Genomic DNA, 18,279 nt, shown 5'->3' with positions numbered 1-18,279 from the left:
TGGCCAGTGATCATATTGCACACAAAATTACAGAAAGGCAAAGGCAGATCGCTCTACCTCTTCACGTTACAAGTATCTGGACTCATTTGTTCAGGTGTCTGTCTCATAATTTAGTCTCTCCTTCTCTTAAATGGGTACATTACATATATCAACATATGGACTATTTGTTTTCCTTTTCCCCTTTAAAATAACACATTATAGGAATTTTCTGTTCTATAAAAGTGGTACACATCAATTGTATATGATTTAAAACTAGAGAAAAGAAAAAATTTTAAATCACTCTTAACCTCACCATGCTGATACAGGAACCAGTTTGATATATACCACACCAGTCCTTTTTTCTATGAATGTATACTTTTTTTGTTTTATAAAAAATTAAGTCATAAAATAGATGTCTTTTATGACTTTATATTTATGTTAAAGAATTATAAATATTAAATGAGATTAGATATTCTTCTATATCATCTAAAAATGATAGTTATGTAATAGTACATTGATACAGCATAATTTACCGAAATAGACCCCTATTGTTGTACATTTAGGTTGCTCCAATTTTTCCAAACTTTGGATAATTCTTCAAAAATCATCTCTGCATACATTCATGATTATTTTCATAGAAATTCTAGAAGACACTGAATATGAAATAGGTAGTGGCCAGATGATATATATAAAAATAGAATGCTGACCAACAATTTACAACAACTAGCCCAGGAAGCCAACATACTATGTATAAATCAGACTTGCAGGAAGTCAGATCATTATTTCTAGTGAACAGTCCGGGAAGTCAAACAATAACCCCTGTAATAATTGGCCCCAAATGGCCAGGACCTGATTAATTACTAAGAGCTTCCCTAATTTTTGTCCCTGCTTCCAAACAGAGAAAGCCAAATATGTTCCCATAACCAATCACACAGGATGCTCTAATTAGCCTGCCTCTTGCTTCCCAGCCTCTGGTCAAAGCAAACCTGAAGCCTTCTTTCTGTCCACTATGAAGCTTTCCCACTCCTCTGCTTGCCTTTGAGTCTCTGCCAAAACATAGGAAATAGAGGCTGACTCCCTTGTTAAAGCAAGCTCTGAATAATAGCCTTTGTTTCTTCTCATTTGATTGGTCTTTGTTTATTCCCACAAAGTAAAATAAAAGTGTAATAAAACAAAACAAAATGAAAATACAGTTTTAAAGACTTCTGATAAGCGTATGGTTTTCCAGAGCCCAGAACCTTAGTATATACCCAAAGCCTGAACATAATCATAAAGCCCCTTGCAGAGAGAACCTGGGTTAGTAATATAAGAATTCCATAAAGAGAACTGGGAAATCATGGATCTTACAATCACATAACAGTCAAACATTATTTCACTTTGAAGCAGGAGAAAGATGAGGACATATTGCCTGGACTGCCAATATCATTCAACACTGTCATGTTGTTTTAGAAATACACTCTGAAATTGGGTTTTTAGATTACAACACATAAAAAATTATTATGAGGACAGAAGCAAGAAGATATTATCGATCTCACAGACTTAAGGTACCCCTGAAACAGATCAAATTTGCCACCTTTAGTTCTTGCCTTCCAAGAACTAAGAGTTACATTCTTCTCTTTCATCCTTCAATTAAAATCCTCTGTCCTTTCCTGGAAGAGGCACAGAATCCCCTCCAGCTCCTCCCTCCCTGCTGTACCTGCAGTTCCTTACAACCAAGCCTGTTCCTTTCCATAGTAAACCTTATAGCATCCATATTTCTTTGCATACTCCTAGATTTCCAATTTTATACACCATTCAGGTAGAATGTGATTGGCCAAAAAATTTAAGAAGAGCAGAAACTTAAGTGACAAATCAATAAACCTTACATATGGCCTGAGGGGAAATTCAGAATAAAAGGCTGAAATTGATCAAGGGTCAAGACTTATTACATATTTTCCCAATTGAATCTTCACAGTAAATCTGTAACATACTGTTATTCTTGCTTTATTGAAGACACTGAGACTCAGGTAGGTTTAGTAAGTTGTTGAACCTCACCCGGCTGGTACTGCAAAACCAAAATTTGGCCATGGGCTCGGAGGTCCTAAAGCAAGTGTTCCGTCCATCATACCCACTGCTTCCTGGGAAGACACACATGTATGGATCAGAGCTGTCCAGTATAGTAGCCAGTAGCCACAAGTGGCTATTTAAATTCAATAACATTAAAAATTCAGTTGCTCAGCTGCACAATCCCCATTTCAAGTGTTTGACAGGTACATGTGGCTAGTGGCTGCTGTCCTGGACAAGTAGATATGGGATATTCTCATCACTGCAGAAGCTGCTGTTGGACAGTGCTAATCTAGATTCACAAGTATTTACATAAAACAGATGAACATCCAGGTCCAATATCAGAAAGATTTTTATCTCAAAGTAACCAGTGCTTTCTTGTACCGCCTGGGCTTATTAAAATATTTATCTGGATCTTTCTTATTATTACTGTATATGCAAAATCTTAGATATATAGACATAGTAAAGTGAAGATTATTCACTTTACATAAGTTAAATACCCAAACTTAATGTGTTTTTAAGCAAAGGTGAACCAATTAGCAAGCACAGCAATCCTTTTGGCAGAGTACTGGAAAAGCAAAAGAAATGAGCAAATTGCTGGTAGTTGCCAACATGGAGCCAGAGGGGCCGCTGGCTGTCCCAGGGAGCAGGGAACAGCCGGCAGCAAAGGGACAATTTTAGCACTAAGCACTACGAGCTCCAACAAAGAAAATGAGCTGCCATGTGCAATACAACTGCCAGCAAGCAATCCTACCATATAGCCACTATTTTGTCAGATAAATAGGCAGAAACGTACTAAGAAATCACAGGAACATGGACATTTAAAGTTAAACGATTTTGTAAAAACTCTAGTCCAGTAACATCCTTTTACCAGTCAGGATATTAAGCCCAGAGATATTAAGCAACCTGAAAAGAAATGAATCTTACATTCATAAAGGAAATATACTTTGTAGGAGCTCTGGCTCTGGATCAAGATTACCTGGGATTAAAGCTCAGTTCTCTTAGTCTACTTCTCCTAGACTAACTTGGGAAAGTTAATGAAACTCTCTGAGCTTCATCTGCAAAAGAGAAATAATAGTACCCATAACATAAGGTTCTATGAAGTGTAAACAAATGAAGATGAAAGTAACTATATAATTTATTGTTCCAACTGGGAACACCTCTAAGGGTGAAAGGCACTGCTGTTACTAATTATGGTGACAAAATAGTGTAAATGAGGACCCTCTGGGGGCAAACCATAATGTACTTTCCCAGAATGCATCTATTCCATAGATGGAGAGAAATCTACTGTGAGTTCTTGTCATGGTGATAAAATACAATTGCTTATTTCCTTGGAAATAAATATTATTACCTTCTAGGGAAGCCAAACATTCATTACTATGCCTTAAATTTCCTGCCAGAGTAAGCCAATATTAATATATGCTCAACACACAGCTTAGTATTGGCACGTCTGGCAATTATCAATAACGCCACCAAGCAGTAATGACCCAATATTCTGCTATTTGCAAAACCAAATCACAGAAGCTCATGAAGATACAAACTGCCTTCTTTGTGTCATCATGATAGAACTGATGTGGAAGCGTACCTCCAAGGAGCCCACCGTCTTTGTTCTGCTCTGCTGAGCCATTCCTTTGGGTGGATGCTGCCAGCTTGGAAGTATTGATTGATTCTAATAGGGAGACAAATTCTAGGAAGTTGGATTCATTTGGTATTTGTCCTTCCTTAGCCTCTAGGTCAGATTTGGAAGTTGGCATTGTTTTTTCTTTATCGTTAATCACTTCTGTGGAACTTTTGCTCAAGAAGACATCTGTCCCACTGTCCACACTGAGAACCCGGGTGTGTCTCTTTTCATGGCTAGTTTTACAAGATGACGGATCAAGGTTAGCCTGGCTATCCCTTACCCCCTCAGACTCAGGGACCACTTGAGGTGTGAATGCGGAAGTTGTTTCACAGCAACCCCCTGGGGAAGGACTGCCATCCTTTGTGGCATGGCCCCCCTCCCCAGATTCATAGCCGGAACACTGATTGGATGATGCTTCTACCATCAATCTCTCTGGGGTCCTGTCACTTCCATTGCCTTCAGGACACATAGCACCCCCTCCCCCATCCTCAGAGAGCTCAAGGGTGATGACAGGAATTCTCATCTGCTCTGTGTTGGGAGGACTGGCCACCTCCAGGGCAGCTGGCTCAGCATCGGACTTTAAACCGGCCCTCTCGGTGCCAATGACCTTCAGGTGGAGGGAGCTTTCCAAGTCTGTCATGGAGTTGGGGGTACTGCTCATGGTGATGACGATTTTAATGGGTTCATGCAGACTCAGTGGGTCTCCAGGCTGAGAAGTATCGATAAGAGTGACAGCTACCTCACTGTCTGAGTAGTCCACTTCCTGGTTCATGGTTGGGTCCACCTGCCGGGAGGCATCCAGTGGCTCGTGCACAGGTTTGGCAATAACAGTGTTGCACTGAGGGCAGCTGCTGCTCAGGCTGTCTGGAGGTGACTGGCTCTGCAACCGTTCCCGTAAGGAGCCCTGGGCATAGATCACAGGTTCTGGACTTAGAACTGAATTCTCACTACCCCAAGGCTGGAAAGAAACATCTGTTTCTAATAAGTCATACTGAGACAAAGACAAGTGTGGCAACTTCTTCAAGGCTTCTTTCTCAACTAAGCCACCCTCGGATCTGTGGCGGAAAGGGGGCTGCCCCTTGCCTCCTCTCTCCTTCCCTTTACCGCTGATTCGAGTTTCTGCCACAACTGGTTTCATGGGTACTGCTGGCGTGGTCATGGTTTCTGGCACGTCCTCTTCACAAGCCGGTAAGCTTTCCCTTTTAATACCAGGTGAGGTAGATGACACTGGTGCTATAGCTTGGTCTTCGGAGAGAATGACACCTGAAATAAACAGCAGGAACTTTATTAATTCCTAAAACAGATGAATAATGTCCCAGGGCAAGACCTCATAATAACAAAGCTAAAAGTAGCTCTAGCAACGCATGTGATTGGATGCTTATTTTTAAAATATCACCCCCACTGTGAAATTGCTCTTAAAATCTCTGCATTTCTTGTCACCTGGGCCCTGTGGTGGCAGACTGGGCACAAGGACCATGCTAGGCCAAACCCTCCAAGAAGTTTCTGCAGCACTGAAACAAGGCCAAATTACTCCAACAGAGCTCTGTCAAAAATGTCTCTCCCTTAACAAGAAGACCAAGTTTCTAAATGCATACATTACTGTATCAGAAGAGGTAGCCTTAAAGCAAGCTGAAGAATTGGAGAAAAGATACAAGAAAGGTCATTCACTTGGGGATTTAGATGGAGTTCCTATTGCAGTAAGAGACAACTTTAACACGCCAGGCATTGAGATAACATGTGCATCAAACAAGCTGAAAGGTTATGTATCACCATGCTACATAGTTCAGAAGTTGTTGGATCAGGGAGCTGTCCTGATGGGAAAAACAAATTTAGATGAGTTTGCAATGGGAACTGGAAGCACAGGTGGTGTATTTGGACCAGTTAAAAAAACCTGGAGTTATTCAAAACAATATAGAGAAAAGATGAAGCACAAGGCCCATGGTGAGAATGAGGATTCAAATTGGCTTATAACTGAAGGAAGCTCAGGAGGGAGCGTGGCAGCAGTAGCAGCGTTTACAAGCTCTGCGGCTTTAGGATCAGATATAGGAGGATCCACCAGAAATCCAGCTGCCCACTATGGGGTTGTTGGTTTCAAACCAAGCTATGGCTTAGGTTCTCATCATGGTCTCATTCCCCTGGTGAATTCAATGGATGTGGAATCTTAACCAGAGGTATGGATGATGCAGAAGTTGTGTTGAGTATGCTAGCTGGGCATGACCCCAAAGATTCTACCACAATTCAAGATCCTGTTAAACCATTTACACTTCCCAGTTTGACAGATGTGAATAAACTATGTATAGGAATCCCAAAGGAATATCTTACTGCAGAACTATCAAGTGAAGTGCAATCTCTTTGGTCCAAAGCTGCTAACTTCTTTGAGTCTGAGGGGGCCAAAATAATTGAAGTGTCCCTGCCCCATCCCAGTTACTCAATTGTCTGCTACCATGTATTGTGTACATCAGAAGTGGCATCAAATATGGCAAGATTTGATGGGCTAGAATATGGCCACAGATGTGACATCAATGTGTCTACTGAAGCCATGTATGCTGCAAGCCGGCGAGAAGGGTTTAATGATGCGGTGAAAGGAAGAATTTTCTCAGGAAATTTTTTCTTATTGAAAGAAAACTATAAGAATTATTTCATTAAGGCCCAGAAAGTGAGATGACTCATTGCTAATGATTTTGTGAATGTTTTTAACTCTGGAGTGGATGTCTTGCTGACTCCTAGCACCTTAAGTGAGGCTTTCCCATACCTAGAGTTCATTAAAGAAGACAACAGAACACGAAGTGCCCAGGATGATATTTTTACACAGGCTATAAATATGGCAGGATTGCCAGCAGTGAGCATCCCTATGGCCCTCTCAAACCAAGGATTGCCAGTAGGACTACAGTTTATTGGATATGCATTTTGTGACCAGCAGCTTCTTACAATTGCTAAGTGGTTTGAAAAATAAGTAGTTTTCTGTTACTCAGCTTCAAGAACTAATGGATGATTGTTCATCAGTCTTTGAAATTGGAAAGTTAGCTTCTGTTTCTCTAAAACAGTAGTGATAAATATAGCATACAAATTAAAATAACTTAAAGATTTTATATTCTAGAGAAGTCAGATATCTTGCTAAATTCCTATAATTTGGTTCATTGTCAACACAATCATTTGTGTTGTGGGATCACTTTTTAAAACTCTTGTGATATAGTTAATTAATAAGTCATCTGTCAGCATTTATTAAGTACCCACTAAGTGTAAAGTACAGGATTTTTCCATTAACACAAGATACATGTTCCTGAAAAATGATGCATTCTGCAAAAATGTTCATTAATAAGAACAGAGCTTAGAGTAAAAGTAAGCTTAGGGATAAGCCTCTCAAAACTTGTACAATCTTTGTAACCAAAGTGCTAATAAGAGCTATAATTTGTACCTCCAGAGAGAACCTGAACAGCTAGGCAGATCGGCAATTCAACATGTGGTAGAGGCTGCCTCAGGGGATGTTAAAATGCACAGAAACAATAAAATGGAAATACTTGCTTCTGAGTGCAGAACAAAAGAGTCTCTTCTGACTCTTCTGAGCTCTGAGCCCTGGAGGAAGTGCAACCTGCTGCGGCCCAGAGTCAAGCAAGACTGACGGTGTGTCTCTCTGGGGAAGAGCCCAGGTGCAGACACTCTTTATTTCTCTAAAAATAGAGATGCAATAACTGAAAACTTTCTCCTTTTTGCTAAAGGTGAAAATTTTACTTCTGCTATCCCAGAATCCCATGCCAAGGAACCAGAGCAATTCCATGTTACACTGACTTCATTTTCCTATTTACCAGTCACAGATGAACTCACTGGTGTCCTAGAAACATTTGTTGTAACCTAAGACACCATATTGGACTTGAAATTTGGTAGGTAGTGGAACATGATTTTAGTGAGAAAGTTTCAAGATATACAAGTACATCCAATGTAAAAAACTAGTAGATAATTTGGTGAGGATGCCGAAGATAGAAAAGCCTATAGCCTCCTCCCTTACCCTGGATTCTCTATTCCTTATGGTTTCTTTATCCCCTTAGCTTACCTTTCTTTACAGGTGCTCTCTATTTGGGTCCCTTGAACCGAAAGAGACATTAACAATCTGTATTCAATTTGGAAAAAAATTTATGAAAATCATACATTTACCTACTATAAAATTTCATCATTGGATTTGTCTTAGCCATCATCAGCCCATTTTGATCAGGTCTTCTAATTTGGGACTTAGGTTACTGATAAGTATAAGTGGAAAGCTGAATTACTTTTTAATAAATTCACTTTGTTTAGTAAGGAAAAAGTCTTTTCTAACTATGAAGTACATGAGGGTAAAATCTAAGTGGTGGAACCTTCTGCAGAGCCCCTGGAATGTTGCATCGTAGAAGTTAACCTGCCTGTTACTTTTTCATTAATAGTTTTCTCTCCTCCCAGGATCCTTCCACTCCCAAACACTCAGTCTGACAACATTTGTATCAAATCTTTCAGGCCTTCTTATAAATCTTTCTTATAAATTCTTATAAATTTCTTATAAATTCTTATATTATATATATATATTATATCTTATATAATATGTAATATATCTTATATTATATTATATCTTATATAATATATATTATATTATATTATATATATCTTATATTATATATCTTATATTATATATATAAATTCTTATATTATATATATATAAATTCTTATATTATAAATTTCTTATAAATTTCTTATAAATTCTTATAAATTTCTTATAAATCTTTCTTATAAATCTTTCAGTCTTCTTATAAATCTTGATTCTGAATCCCTGAAAGAGGAAGAAATTCATAAAAGAGAATTGCATTATTTGATAACAGGGAAAACCATCTTAGCTGAAGGAGCTAACATGATGTAAAAAGCAAACAAATGATAAAATCTTTGCCCCAGTCTTTTCTTAATGTGTGTATAATATGAAATAAATTTTTTCAAAGAAAAAAAATCTCTGCATTTAAAATAATAATTCAGACTTTTAGATTTTGCTGTTTGGTGGCCTTGGGAGGCAGACTGGTTTCAACATCATGTTTGAGACTTATTATCAGAAAGGTCCTGGCTCTTCTACTAACTAGTTATGTTACCTTGGACAAGTTATCTAATCCCTCTAAACCAAGATCCTCAACTGTGGTGTTATTGACATTTTGGACCATATAAATCTTTGCTGTGGGGGCTGTCCTATGCATTGTAAGATGTTTAGCAGCATCTCTGGCCTCTTCCTACTCGATGCCAGTTGCAACTCTGTTCTCACTTATGACAATAGAAAATGCCTTCAGATATTATCAAACATTCTTTGGGAGAAAAACCTGCCAGTGGAGAACCACTGCTCTAATCTTCAACCTCCTATCTGTAAAATGGAATTAATTATACTATCCTCTTAAGGCTGCGATGAGGATCTACAAGGAAAGACATGGAAAGTGGTAGGCCAAGGACTTGGCAATGGGCTTGCTGGGGCCTTGACCTGAGGACAATAAGAACCTCACATTTCTGACATGATTCATATATTTTCAAAACATGTCTGAATTTTATCTGTAATGATTTATACTTATGACGGTGGCTGAAAGTGAGTTTCATCCTTCTCCCAGCTTCCCTGTATCTGTTAATGACCCTACCACTTCTTAAGCCTCTTAAGCTTAAAACCCTGGGGTAATCTTTTGGTTGTTCTTTCTTACCTAGCCTTATGATCATTCAACCAGTATGTAGCCTCAGTTTTCATTCACTCTATCATGAAGAGTATTCTCTGGGGGCACAAGAAGCCCTAGAACAAGCCCTAGAACTCACTCTCCTCTGCCTTCAGGGGTACTTTGGTAGAAAGAATTGAGAGGCCCTGCCCTCCACTACTCTAGTCAGAAGACCTTCTTTGATTCTAGTGCAAACTCTGGACTTAAGTCTCCCACCAGGAATGTTCTTTCTCCTCACCCACTAAAGACCTCATTCAAGGTCTTTTTCATATCCCTCCTTCAACATGTAATTTCTCATGATCACCTAAACCAGAAATAAGCTCTCTTCTGCACTCCTTTAAGCAATTAATGTCTGTAGAACTAAATTTTACTTACCATAAACTTTTTAAACTATAGCTTTATTTATATAGATTTAAATTATTTTCCTAACTGGACTGTACAGAGTTCTAGAAAACAACCATAGTTCATACTCATCAAATCCTCCAAAGAAACTAGCCAATTATCTTATCCACACCCAAGAATGTTGGTTGATGATAATGAAGATTATTTTACTTTGTAGCAATCCTACGCAGGTTTTCCTACTGTTCAGAGCAGATACTTTTCCATGGAAATAGAGGAACAGAAGAGTCAAGAAATTTGTCCAAGTTTACCATGCTACCGAAGGAGCTGGGACTACAGCCCAGATCCTCTGAGTCCTAATCTGACAATCCTCTACTCCCTCACATGGCCCCTCTATCTATGTAGATGGCTCTTTTACTTTGCCATCCAGATCTCAACTTGGATGTTGTCTCATCAAAGAGGCTTTCCATGACTACTCAATATCAAGTACACTTGTTGAAAATGAATGAAAATATTGCAGGAGGAATCCAAACCACCAGGCAGGGCCTGAGGAACAGGATATTGGGTTGGATCTATAGGACATATTCATAAGGCATTTTTATTGCTTCACTACCTCTCATACCACACCACTGTGATTGTGCAGATAGCAAGCCAATGGGACCATTTCCTGACATACAAGATGAGAGGAAAGAGTACCACAGGTTTTAAAACAAATATGGATTTAATGCAAAGACCCTGTGATGGGAACTCGTTTGGCATGTTTGAGAAAGAGAGAAAATGTCAATGAAGCTGGAGTAGAAAAGGTGAAGGGAGAAGGACAGGAAGAAAGATCAGCAAGGCCAGCAGGGTCCAAAATATAAAAGAAAAGTATGGAGCTTAGGTTTTATTCTATGAATAATTTGAACCCTGCAGAAGTTTTTCAAAGGAGCACATGACCTGAATTAGGTTTTTAAAAAATAACCCTGCCTCCTGCATGAGGGGTAGACTGTGGTGAAGCATGAGAAAATCGGAAGAAGAGAAGGGCACTACAAGACCTTTTCTTGGGACACCTGGGTGGCTCAGTGGTTGAGCATCTGCCTTTGGCCCAGGTTGTGATTCCTGGGATCAAGTCTCGCATCGGATTCCCCACAGAAAGCCTGCTTCTCCCTCTGCCTATGTCTCTGCCTCTGTGTGTGTCTGTGTGTGTGTGTCTTTCATGAATGAATGGATAAAACCTTAAAAAAAAGAGACCTCTTCTTTATAGAGAAAAAAAAATTGAAGAAGAAAGACAGGGGAAGAGGCTATTACAGTTGATGAATAATGGTGTTTTGGACTTGGGTGGTTGTGGTGGACATGGAGAGAAATAGATAAATTTAAAATATGCTTTGAATCAATGTGATTCATCATGTCAGCGAGAGAAAAACCAAGAACCATATGATCCTCTCATTAGATGCAGAGAAAGCATTTGACAAAATACAGCATCCATTCCTGATCAAAACCCTTCAGAGTGTTGGGATAGAGGGAACTTTCCTCAACATCTTAAAAGCCATCTACGAAAAGCCCACAGCAAATATCATTCTCAATGGGGAAGCACTGGGAGCCTTTCCCCTAAGATCAGGAACAAGACAGGGATGTCCACTCTCACCACTGCTATTCAACATAGTACTGGAAGTCCTCGCCTCAGCAATCAGACAACAAAAAGACATTAAAGGCATTCAAATTGGCAAAGAAGAAGTCAAACTCTCCCTCTTCGCCAATGACATGATACTCTACATAGAAAACCCAAAAGCCTCCACCCCAAGATTGCTAGAACTCATACAGCAATTTGGTAGCGTGGCAGGATACAAAATCAATGCCCAGAAGTCAGCGGCATTTCTATACACTAACAATGAGACTGAAGAAAGAGAAATTAAGGAGTCAATCCCATTTACAATTGCACCCAAAACCATAAGATACCTAGGAATAAACCTAACCAAAGAGGTAAAGGATCTATACCCTAAAAACTATAGAATACTTCTGAAAGAAATTGAGGAAGACACAAAGAGATGGAAAAATATTCCATGCTCATGGATTGGCAGAATTAATATTGTGAAAATGTCAATGTTACCCAGGGCAATTTACACGTTTAATGCAATCCCTCTCAAAATACCATGGACTTTCTTCAGAGAGTTAGAACAAATTATTTTAAGATTTGTGTGGAATCAGAAAAGACCCCGAATAGCCAGGGGAATTTTAAAAAAAGAAAACCATAGCTGGGGGCATCACAATGCCAGATTTCAGGTTGGTACTACAAAGCTGTGGTCATCAAGACAGTGTGGTACTGGCACAAAAACAGACACATAGATCAATGGAACAGAATAGAGAACCCAGAAGTGGACCCTGAACTTTATGGTCAACTAATATTCGATAAAGGAGGAAAGACTATCCATTGGAAGAAAGACAGTCTCTTCAATAAATGGTGTTGGGAAAATTGGACATCCACATGCAGAAGAATGAAACTGGACCACTCTCTTTCACCATACACAAAGATAAACTCAAAATGGATGAAAGATCTAAATGTGAGACAAGAGTCCATCAAAATCCTAGAGAAGAACACAGGCAACACCCTTTTTGAACTTGGCCACAATAACTTCTTGCAAGATACATCCACAAAGGCAAAAGAAACAAAAGCAAAAATGAACTATTGGGACTTCATCAAGATAAGAAGCTTTTGCACAGCAAAGGATACAGTCAACAAAACTAAAAGACAACCTACAGAATGGGAGAAGATATTTGCAAATGACATATCAGATAAAGGGCTAGTTTCCAAAATCTATAAAGAACTCATTAAACTCAACACCAAAGAAACAAACAATCCAAACATGAAATGGGCAAAAGACATGAAGAGAAATCTCACAGAGGAAGACATGGACATGGCCAACACGCACATGAGAAAATGCTCTGCATCACTTGCCATCAGGGAAATACAAATCAAAACCACAATGAGATACCACCTCACACCAGTGAGAATGGGGAAAATTAACAAGGCAGGAAACAACAAATGTTGGAGAGGATGCGGAGAAAAGGGAACCCTCTTACACTGTTGGTGGGAATGTGAACTGGTGCAGCCACTCTGGAAAACTGTGTGGAGGTTCCTCAAAGAGTTAAAAATAGACCTGCCCTACGACCCAGCAATTGCACTGTTGGGGATTTACCCCAAAGACTCAGATGCAATGAAACGCCGGGACACCTGCACCCCGATGTTTCTAGCAGCAATGTCCACAATAGCCAAACTGTGGAAGGAGCCTCGGTGTCCATTGAAAGATGAATGGATAAAGAAGATGTGGTTTATGTATACAATGGAATATTACTCAGCAATTAGAAACGACAAATACCCACCATTTGCTTCGATGTGGATGGAACTGGAGGGTATTATGCTGAGTGCAGTAAGTCAATCGGAGAAGGACAAACAGTGTATGTTCTCATTCATTTGGGGAATATAAATAATAGTGAAAGGGAATATAAGGGAAGGGAGAGGAAATGTGTGGGAAATATCAGGAAGGGAGACAGAACATAAAGACTCCTAACTCTGGGAAACGAACTAGGGGTGGTGGAAGGGGAGGAGGGTGGGGGGTGGGGGGAATGGGTGACGGGCACTGAGGGGGACACTTGACGGGATGAGCACTGGGTGTTTTTCTGTATGTTGGTAAATTGAACACCAATAAAAATTAATTTATTAAAAAAATAATAATAAAAAAAATAAAATATGTTTTGGAGTAGAATTGACAAGACTTGATGCTGGATGGAAGCTAAGGGTAGTGAGGGACAGATAAACCAACGAGAACTGGATTTTAAAGCTTTGATAATAAGATTGCTGGTACGAGTGTTTATTGATAAGGAGAAAACCAGAGGAGATACAGATTTAGAGACAGCAATTGAGAGATCGAGTGGTGATCCATTTAATATGACTATTAGACATCTTATCCAGGAGGAAATAAGTGTAAGCAGCTGGATGCATGAGACTGAAATCCACACAGAGGTCAACACTGAAGAAACAGATTTACACACATAATCATATAGATGGTATTTAAAGCTAGATATGAGATTGTCAAGGGAGACCTGGTATCTAGAGAAAAGAAAGGGGCCAAAGACCAAAACCAAGGGTACTCCAGTGTTTAGATGTCAAACAACAGAGGAGGATCAATCAAAGAACACTGAGAGGGAAGAGATTCAGGAAAATGCACTATTATGAAAGCCAAGAGAAGAAAGTTGGTCACCCACAACTTATTACATATAAAAAAATAAAGGCATACTGTGGCCTATAAGTGGATCTTTTGTGAATAAATTAGCATGTCATATCTCAGTACCAGCTTAACCCTAAGCAAAAATGGCAAAATGAATTTCCTACCTGGAAAACCAAGAAAAATAGTTGGCCTAAAATGACTCCCCCAACATATTGCTTAGCAATGAAATCTAACCAAATATAGTCATTTGTTTTCTATCCTTGACACTTTAACTGTAAAAACATACTATATTACTAAAAAATATATATGTTAAGAAAAACACCATGGCAAAAACTAAATGATTATGTCAATAGTTGTAAAAAAAAAAAAAAAGCCTTTGACAAAATCCAGTACCCTCTCATGAAAAAAACATTCAACAAACTAAGATTAGAAGAGAATTTCTTCAACCTGATACAGGCTATTTATGAAACACTCAAAACTAACATCATATGTAATGGTGAAAGACCTAATGCTTTCCCCATAAGATCTGAAACAAGGCAATGATGTCCACTCTCACAACATCAATAAACATTGTAATGGAAATTGTACACAGGGCACTTACTCAAGAAAAAGAAATAAAAGGCAACTAGATTGGAAAGGGAAAAGCAAAAGATCTCTGTTCACAGATGATATCATTCTGTACATAGAAAATCCTAAGGAATCCACTAAAGAACTATTAGAACTAACAGACATTCAGGAAGTTTGTACAATATAAAATCCATGTTCAAAAATCAATTCTATTTCCATACATTAGCAATAGACAAGCTAAAATGAAATTAAGAAAATACCATTTTAACAGCATCTAAAAAAAAATACTTAGTAATAAATTTAACAAGAATACAAAATACGTGCACTGAAGACTACAAAATATTGTCAAAAGAATCCAAAGATCCAAATAAATGAAAAGACATCCCAAGTTCATGGATTGGAAAACGTAATATTGTTAAGATAGCAATTCTCCTCAAATTTATCTACAGATATAATATAATCTTTATCAATATCCCAGCTGTCTTTTTTTCAGAAATTGAGAGTTCACATGAAAATGTACAAGACCCAGAATAAGCAAAATAAGTTGGAGGACTCACAGTTCCCAATTTCAAAGCTTATTACATAGCTACTGTAATCAAGATGGTGCGATGATGGCATAATGGTAGATAATATAGACCAAAAGAACAGAAAAGAAAGTCCAAAAATAAACCCTTATATGTATGGACAATTGATTTTCAACAGGATAGCAGGATGAGTTAGTGGGGGGGGGGGGGGGGGAAGTAGTCTGTTCAATGAATGATCCTGGACAACAAATAAACATTAAAAGAATCGAGTCAGACCTTTACTTCACATCATACACAAAAATTAATTCAAAATGGATCATAGACCTGATTACAAGAGTTAACACTATAAACCTCTTAAAATAAAACATAGGAATGAATCTTCATGATCTCAGATTCAGCAATGGTTTCTTACACATGATACCAAAAGCCCAAGCAACAATAACAACAAAAAACAATACAGTGGACTTCATGAAAATTAAAAACTTCTATACTTTAAAGGATCTCAATAAGAAAGTGACAAGTCAACCCACAGAGTGGGAGAAAATATTTGCAAATATATCTAATCAAGGACTTGTATCTAAAATATATAAAGAGGGATCCCTGGGTGGCACAGCAGTTTGGCGCCTGCCTTTGGCCCAGGGCGCGATCTTGGAGACCCGGGATCGAATCCCATGTCGGGCTCCCGGTGCAAGGAGCCTGCTTCTCCCTCTGCCTGTGTCTCTGCCTCTCTCTCTCTCTCTCTCTGTGACTATCATAAAAAATAATAATAATAAATAAAAAATAAAATATATAAAGAATTCTTACAACTCCTCAATAAAAAGACAATCTGATTAAAAAGTGGGCAAAAGACTTGAATAGACATTTCTCTAAAGACGATGATGAAACATCAATATCATTTGTCATTAGAAATATGACTAATTTCATGCAAATCCAAGCCATGTGAGATACCACATCACACCCACTAGAATGGTTATATTCAAACACAGTCAATAACAAGTGTCATCAAAGATGTGGAGAAATTGTGGCCTTCATATATTGATGATGGGAATATAAAATGATGCACCTGCTTTCTAAAACAATCTGGTAGATCCTTGAATGGTGAAACAGAGAGTTACTATATGACTCAACAATGCCAGTCTTAGGTATATATCCAAGAAAATAAAAAACATTTTCCACACAACAACTCTACAATGATTGTTCAGTGAAGTATTATTTATAATAGCCAAAAAGTGCAAAGATCCCAAAGTTCATCAACTGATAAATGGATAAATAAAACATGGTATGGCCATTTAAAGGAGTATAATTGGCAATGAAATGAAATGAAGCACCGGTACAAGCTACAACCTAAATAAACTGTGAAAACATAATGCTCATTGAACGGAGCCAGTCACAAGAGATCACACATTAGATGAAATGTCCAGAATGGGCAAATCTATAGACAGAAAATACATTGGTGGTAGCCTGGGGTTGGAAAAGATGGGAAGATTGAGGAATATGGCTAAGCAATCTGAGGTTTCTTTTCAAGGTAATGAAAATATTCTGAAATTTATTGTGATGATGGACAAACAGCTCTGTGAATATACTAAAAGCCCTTGAATTATATACCTTGAATGGGTGAATTATATGGCATCTGAATTATATCTGAATAGACCTGTTACAAAAAGAATGCCATTGTAACTTTTAACAATGAAAAGAATTGAATACTAGGATAGTGTATTATAAGATTGGTCTAAGAAAAAAATTGTTTCAGTGCAGTGTTGTTGAAAAAACATTGGGTTTAGCAGTCAGTTGTGTGCCTAAATGCCACCTATACAGTTGACTTGTTATGACTCAGACTGAAATGATACATGCAAAATCTCCACTGTAATTCCTAGTACAAGGAAGGAAGGAAGGAATTGTTTCAATTGGAATGCTGAAGTCAAAAGACCAGAACAGACATGGTGTTTGTAGCTTGATCTGGAATAAGTAGTCTAATAGAACAAAATAATGCATGCATGTGTGTGTGTGTGTGTGTGTGTGTGAATAACTAGACATAAAATAACACTGTTACGAAAATTTGTGTTACTAAAATATTTGAAATTTAATGGTCACTTCATTTTGGTAGTAGTAATAGAAAAAAGAATTTAAATAATCCTTTATACATTATTATCATAGAATTTAGCTAAGTAATGACAAAAGAAACTTCTTTTTAGATTTTCCTACTCAAGTGCTGTTTTCTTGAAAATAAAATTTTACACTACTTTCAAAATTTAAATAGAGCATAAATTTCTCTTTGTAGTAGCACTACAAAAAAAAAAAAAAACAGAATTGCAGAGAAAAGCTGTAGTTAATTCAGGTTTCCAAAAGCTCTTTTCTCAATTTTCTGAAGGCAGTCAAAAGATAATAAAATGAAATCTTTGTGGAAAAGGAAAATAAAAATCTGAGGGCTTAAGAGAAAGTTCCCAGAAAAAAAATTTGTAACCTGAAGGAAATGCAGTATACAGAATGCAATATCATTTCCTCTGTCCTTTTTCAGTGTGAGTACTAGAATAAAAAGTTTGTACGTCAATGGTGAATATATCCTGTTTTTTATCTGGTACTCTGAGCCGTATGAGATAAGCACAAACTGGAGAAAGGACAATGACTTATGATCCAATAAAATATTACAATTTAAAATTAGACACAATGTACAAATTCTGATGAGAAAAAAATCAAAATTAAGAGTGGAAGAATGAAGATGAAATAAAACTATGCAGTGTTAGGCACAGTTCATATTTTGAATTAATTCACCTGCATTCTGTTTCACAAAAAAATTCTTTATCACTTCACTGAAGATAATGCTGTGATAAAATATTAAGTGGTGATAATAAATACTCTACCTTTGAGATCTTCCACTGTTTCCTGGGCCGGCAACTCCTAAATAAATGGAAGAACAAAAATCAATATATGACTCAGCTCAGTGCCCATTTCCAGGCAGTCAGCAGACATGGAGCAGCAGCTACTAGTTTTCCAAATGGCACATAGGGAAGAGACTACACAGTGTCCATGCTGCAAAAGTTTCTAATAAAATGGATAGCAAAAATGAATACAAAATATAGGTACATGTAGATATTCAAGCAAGACCACTGTACTGTGATTAAAGGGTGTTTGATAATTAAGAAAGTAAAAAGGAGAGAGAAGAATGTGCTATTTTGTACTGCCCAATAAGGTTAATCTAGAGCAAAGGGGATTTATTGACTTCCCAGGAGAGAGGTGTGATTTAATGTCGAGTGGCGCCATTGATTCCAGGGGAAGACATGGCAAATATGGTGAATTAATGACAGACAGGG

The 18,279-nt window shown here is 37.9% G+C and overlaps 1 protein-coding gene and 1 pseudogene across 4 annotated transcripts in view; one reads left to right on the top strand and one right to left on the bottom strand.

Annotated features, from left to right (window-relative positions):
- Positions 1-18,279, bottom strand: part of PCNX2 (pecanex 2) — a 290,657-nt gene that overhangs the window by 241,082 nt on the left and 31,296 nt on the right. For all 4 annotated transcript variants that reach the window (XM_072755955.1, XM_072755958.1, XM_072755956.1 and 1 more), the window contains exons 4-5: positions 17,830-17,866; positions 3,608-4,906 (exon numbers count right to left, since the gene is read on the bottom strand). In XM_072755955.1, coding sequence (XP_072612056.1) covers positions 3,608-4,906; positions 17,830-17,866 — 1,336 coding nt within the window. The remainder of the gene's footprint in view (positions 1-3,607; positions 4,907-17,829; positions 17,867-18,279) is intronic.
- Positions 5,119-6,690, top strand: LOC112927348 (glutamyl-tRNA(Gln) amidotransferase subunit A, mitochondrial-like; annotated as a pseudogene).

The sequence above is a fragment of the Vulpes vulpes genome, chromosome 4 (genome assembly GCF_048418805.1).
Source record: "Vulpes vulpes isolate BD-2025 chromosome 4, VulVul3, whole genome shotgun sequence".
Lineage (NCBI taxonomy): Eukaryota > Metazoa > Chordata > Mammalia > Carnivora > Canidae > Vulpes > Vulpes vulpes.
Note: the sequence above shows the minus strand (reverse complement) of the source record. Positions and strands in the feature narration are given on the sequence as shown.